General features: G+C 36.1%; 1 protein-coding gene across 3 annotated transcripts in view; it reads left to right on the forward strand.

The window, feature by feature from the left end:
• Snmp2 (Sensory neuron membrane protein 2) overlaps positions 1 to 4,484 on the forward strand; it is a 176,946-nt gene extending 172,462 nt beyond the window's left edge. For all 3 annotated transcript variants that reach the window (XM_073980270.1, XM_073980268.1, XM_073980271.1), the window contains 3 exons: positions 3,198 to 3,316; positions 3,444 to 3,569; positions 3,680 to 4,484. In XM_073980270.1, coding sequence (XP_073836371.1) covers positions 3,198 to 3,316; positions 3,444 to 3,569; positions 3,680 to 3,862 — 428 coding nt within the window. In that variant the 3' untranslated portion in view covers positions 3,863 to 4,484. The remainder of the gene's footprint in view (positions 1 to 3,197; positions 3,317 to 3,443; positions 3,570 to 3,679) is intronic.
• The last annotated feature ends 1,516 nt before the right edge of the window (positions 4,485 to 6,000 follow it).

The following is a 6,000-nucleotide window of genomic DNA, read 5'->3' on the forward strand; positions in this document are numbered from 1 at the left end:
AAATAATGTTTGTTTCTCGACAGAGAAAATAAAATGAAAAAAATGCAAAAACAAATCTGCAGGTTGTATACGAAGAAAAACGAAATAAAACAGAATTTGCCAGTACAGAGGTGTGTGTACTCCCTCTTATTCCTCTCTACTCCCTCGCCCATAAACTCAATTTTCTTTCCCATCAACTTTCCCTGTATAAACAGGGACTTACTTCTCTATTCCTTTTTCTCCTTGTCACTTTTATATAAACGTCAAATTAAATTAATAAATTTCGGGCTCTTTTTCTCACGGCCACCGAAGGAACCACATCTCAGCTCAAAGGAAAGTAATAAAACTCTATTTAAAACTTACTTGGTATTTCTTTTTGTTCAACCCCGCTAAGGTAATCATTAGCCACACTTCGATGGCTTTTGTAGTGATTCTCCTATCTCTGGAAATTGCGTGCCTACTCTTCTCTCTACCAGGTTTTAAAGTTTTCAAACAGTACCAGAAAGTACCCTGCAACTTTCTTCAGGGCCTAACCTGCACTTTTCCGAAGTTTGGTGTTTGGGGTATCCGAAGGAGTTGACATACATATATAGTGCATATTCTAACTTGATCTATGTATCGTAGAAATATTACGGTATCCAAAGTATGTACCAAATCGGTTACTGCCTTCGAGAGTTATTAGAATGTGGCGAACGACATTTTAGCGAAAAGTTTTGAACTTTTGTAGGGGAGGTACCCAAAGGGGTGGACCGATAAGGCCCATCTTAGATCTTCATTTAACTTTGGACAAAATATTACGATTGCCAAAATTTTGGATCCAATCGGTTTATCCGTTCGAGAGTTACCGCGCGCTCCATCCACAACAAATGGTGCCATAGCGGGTTTTTACCGCTTTCAGGTCATTTTCTTAGGAAGTATAGACTTGCCCCTGAAAAAAATTGCATCGACGTAATGGGGGCAACGAATAGAAGTTGTTACTACAAAATTCAAAAGGATTCGAGAGGTGGTCTTGAACTGCACTTTTTCCGAAATTTTGTATTCGACCATATTGGAACTTTATCTATGTCTTTAGCTATACAAAACGAAGAACTATACCAACAATTCTCACGGTACGCCTGAACTAACTTTCAAAGAAAGGTACTTACACCTGGGAATGTTTTGCGGATTCTGAAACTACTATGTTCATAGATGAGAAAAATAAAAAACAAGTAAGGACGGCGTTAAGTTCGGCCGGGCTGAACTTGTTATACCCTCCACCACGAGTTGTATTGAAGAAAAAAGGAATAATTAGTTTCCTTTCGTGTATGAAGAAGACTTAATACTAAATTTCAGCAATTTCCGTAAAACAATGTGAGGCACCATTCTATGGGGGCTATTTCAAAACGTCGATCTATACCGACAAATTTCTGACGAAAAGTTTTTATACTCAAAGAAGACTAAATACCAAATTTCCTATATTTCGGTAAGAGAATGTGGCTAAAACTAAAAAAATACCGAAAATCAAGAAGTAAGCTTCTATGGGGATATAGGAAGACGTGTACCTATACTGATAAAACTCTCCTGGAATATTTTATGACCCCTTGGAAGATTAAATAACGAATTACAGTTATTTCTGTGGGATATTGATGTCACAACCTTCAGTATTACGAAAATCAGGAGGTACCGTTCTAAGAGGGCTATATCGAAACGTGGACCTATACCGACGAATTTTAGTCGGAAATGGGGGCAATATGAAGGCGTGGACCTGTACAGACAAATTTCTGGGTAACAGTTTTATATCAGCAACCAACGACTTAATACCAAATTGCCGCCATTTTAGTGGATTATAAAAGTCACAACCAAAATACCGAAAATCGGGAGGTACCTTTCCGTGGGGGCTATATGAAGGCGTGGACCTATACCTAACAAATTAAAGGGGAAGTTTGAGTACCCCCACTGAAGTCTAAATACCAAATTTCAGCAATTTCGGAGGAATTTTGAGGACACAACCTTCAAAATACCGAAAATCGGGAGGTACCGTTCAATGGGGATTATATGAAGGCGTGGACCTATACCGACAAATTTATAAAACTTCCATACCCCAACAAAGACTAAATACCAAATTTCAGCTATTTCGGAGTGGATAATGAGTCCAAACCCTTCAAAATACCGAAAATCGGGTAATACCGTTCTATGGGGGCTATATTAAGGTGTGGACCGATACCCACAAAATTCTGGGGGAAAATTTTATAACCCCAAATAAGACTATGTACCAAATTTCAGCTATTTCGGAGTGTGATAATGAGTCCAAAACCTTCAAAATACCGAAAATCGGGTGGTACCGTTCTATTGGGGCTATATGAAGGCGTGGACCGATGTAGCCCATTTGCAATACCAAACTTCCTAGGAGTAATAGAAACTTCTATACCAACAGACAGACGGACAGACGGACATGGTTAGATCGACTTAGAATTTTACCCTGATCAAGAATATATATACTTTATAGGGTTTCCGATGAATATTTCGATGTGTTACAAACGGAATGACAAATTTAATTATACCCTCCATATTATGGTGGAGGGTATAAAAAGAGCACTTTTTATAAAAATCGACGAATCAAACTTTGACCATGAGCAATAGAAAAATGTAGTGAGAGATTAGATTTCCGAAATACGAATAACGAGAAGGATAGAATTGGAGCATATTGGTGCAATGAAACCCAAACATACGGAGAAGGATGACTTTGCTCAGCGGAAGTAGAACATTTTTCTCTAAATAAAATAGTAATAGTGATTGAATATAAATCTCTTTACTACGTACGTACATACATACATATCTCTTGAATTAAATTAACACGATATTCTTATTTTAAAAAAAAATCTTACACAAATTCACACCTTGACCATTTAGACTTTATATTTTTTAAATTAATTTTCCGTTGTTTGTTATGACCCAAGTACATTCCTCTATATCTTAACTTGTTTTTTTTAAGTCTTCCTCAAGGCAACATTGCAAATAGAAAAAAAACAACTTAGTTAAAATTGTGGTATTTATTATTTTATTGTTTTAACACCAACAACAAGCTTAAATTGCAATAAAAAAACAAAATATTCTATTTTTTGCGTCATATTTAATTTTATGATCGTTTAAGGACAACGACCTCTTTAAATCAGTATCAATATTATGGCGACATTTATTTTAATTTAAACGTTTTTCGTTTCTCGCTTTTGTTTTTCTAGATGCACCTGTAATATTAACATTACCGCACATGCTTGGCGCCTCCAATGAATATACGAAGACAATAAAAGGTCTTAAACCGGATGCAAAAATACATCAAACATTTGTAGATGTGCAACATGTAAGTATTTGTATGGGACAGGTGTTGTGCTATATATTGGTGGAGGAATTACAACTTAGAAAAAATCAATAAATTTAGAGATTGTTTAAAACATTTTCTTGTTATGCTCTACTTTTTGGTATTTCAGTTAACCGGAACACCTCTTCAGGGAGGCAAGCGAGTGCAGTTTAATATGTTCTTGAAAAGCATCAATCGTATATCAATTACAGAAAACTTAACCACATCTCTAATGCCGGCTATATGGGTAGAAGAGGTAAGTTTTATTGTTTAAAGTTTATGATTATAACTAAACATAAATTACAATTTACATAGAATTCAAGAAGACAAAATTCTAAACAATATCCTTTTCGCTACTTTCCACAGGGTATTCAATTAAACGATGAAATGGTGGCCTTCTTCAAAAAGCGTCTCATTAACACTCTAAAAACATTGGACATCATCCATTGGGCAGCATTGTTTGGAGGCTTTGGCGTGGCAGCGATTTGTCTTATTTATTATGTGGTGCAACGGCGAAAACCTGTTGTAATCGATGCTCCATTAAAATAATAAGAAGAAGAAGAATAGCAAAAACAAAATAAACATTCATATTTATTTGAAAATCATACACCCAGTTAATATTGATGATGGTGACGATGTGACAAAGAAAGCACCAGTTTACAGACAACAAATAATGTGCATCGCAAATTCTTTATTAATTTGGGTTCAATAATTGTTATCCATTTTTTGTTATTGTTGATTATTAATTAATTAATACAATTTGTTGTTATGATTTTATTTACCTTTCATTAGGCCTATAAAGGTTTTTTCTATTATCGTTCGAATAATTTTTTTGATTTTGTTTTATTAAGAGAAAATTATCTTTATTATTGAAAATATTATCAGTTTATTATTCTTATATTTAGACATCGGATTTTTGCATATTTTTGTAAGTTTTATTTTTTAATTATTTTCAATATGAAATTTTTCTGTGATTGGAACGATATAATTATATATAATAATTGGTTGAAATTTCAAAAATATGCAAAAATCCGATGTCTATTTATATTTGTTCACTACAGAACATATTTTAAAACTATCCAATTATTTATATAAATTTAAGTATATCTTTTATAATATATGCGTGTGATGTTAAGATACAAAAAATAAACAAATATGTGATTTATATTAATTCAAAATTGTATCGCCTTTTATTGATAGCTGTAGAATTTTGCACCACTAATACAAATTCAGACTCCGGGAGGGTCTGAAACCCCATTTTTAAGAATAGCCTTCAAGGACCTCATATATATCGTATATATTTTCAATATTAGTAAATGTGACGTAGGGGATGAGAGATACCAAGGAACGGTCCTGACCGGCTTTTACATGGCAAAGTCCAGGATTTATCTTGGTCCCTCTCTCATCTCAAGTGAACACTGACCTCCCCGTGGTGTCACCTGGGGAGCTGCCTTTAACACCCGTTAAAGGTAGTGAGCTAACAAGTAACGCGCGTTCACAACATTAAAAACTTGGGTTTGGGTGCCGGGTTAGTAACGCTCCCCTAGAAAAAGCAGCCTACTATGAAAAAACAAAAGAAAAGAAAAACAAATCCCTCTTAAGTTGACGACCCCCGCAAACGTTTTAAGGACCATGATCTGCGAATCTGTACCTGGAATGTTCGCACACTTTATAGAGAAGGTGCAGTTTACGCATTGGCAGATATACTTGAAAAGTACAAGGCCGACATTACTGCCATACAGGAAATACGATGGAACGGGCAAGGCTTCACAACAACACCTAAAGGTGACGCACTATATTATGGCTGCCATGACATAAAGCATGAGTTTGGTTGCGGATTTGTAATTGGTCGGAGGTTAAAACACCTGGTCTCCAGCTTCACACCCGTGAATCAAAGACTTGCTACAATTCGTATAAAAGCAAAATTCTTCAACATCAGCTTTATTTGCGCTCATGCTCCCACTGAAGAAAAGGACGAACAGACCAAAGATATATTTTATGAGCGCTTAGAAGAAGCATATGACCATTGTCCTGCCCATGACATTAAAATTATTCTAGGCGATTTTAATGCCAAAATTGGAAAGGAAAATATCTTTGGCCCAGCAATCGGAAAATTCAGTCTCCACAATGAAACATCTGACAATGGCATGAGGCTGAAAAAACATGGTAGTTAGCAGCACCATATTTAAACATCTCGACATCCATAAGGGCACCTGGCTGTCTCCAGATCAGAAAACAAGAAATCAAATTGATCATGTTGTGATAGATGGAAGACTATCATCGAGCGTGTTGGATGTGAGCTCGTTCCGAGGAGCAAACATAGACTCGGACCATTACCTAGTTGCAGGAAAGGTACGCACCCGGTTAAACGTAGCAAACAACACGAAAGTTAGACATCGGTAAGCTGCAATCACAACAAATAGCCACAGCATATTCCACTCAACTATCCCAATTGCTTAATCAAAGCACTCCTTATCCCGATAACATATCAGCGCAATGGCAAAATATTGCCCACTCCAGAGACCTCCACCAAGGAATCCATGGTATGACCAGGAGTGTCATGCTACCGAAGAGAAAAATGCGGCAAATAGGGCTACTTTACAATCCGTAGCAACGCGTAGCGCACTAGAGAGATATCGGGAGAAAAGGAGAAACATCTTTTCCGCAGATAAAATGGAGAGATGGAA

Source organism: Musca autumnalis, unplaced genomic scaffold (genome assembly GCF_047663935.1).
Source record: "Musca autumnalis isolate F117 unplaced genomic scaffold, ASM4766393v1 scaffold_4, whole genome shotgun sequence".
Taxonomy (NCBI): Eukaryota; Metazoa; Arthropoda; class Insecta; order Diptera; family Muscidae; genus Musca; species Musca autumnalis.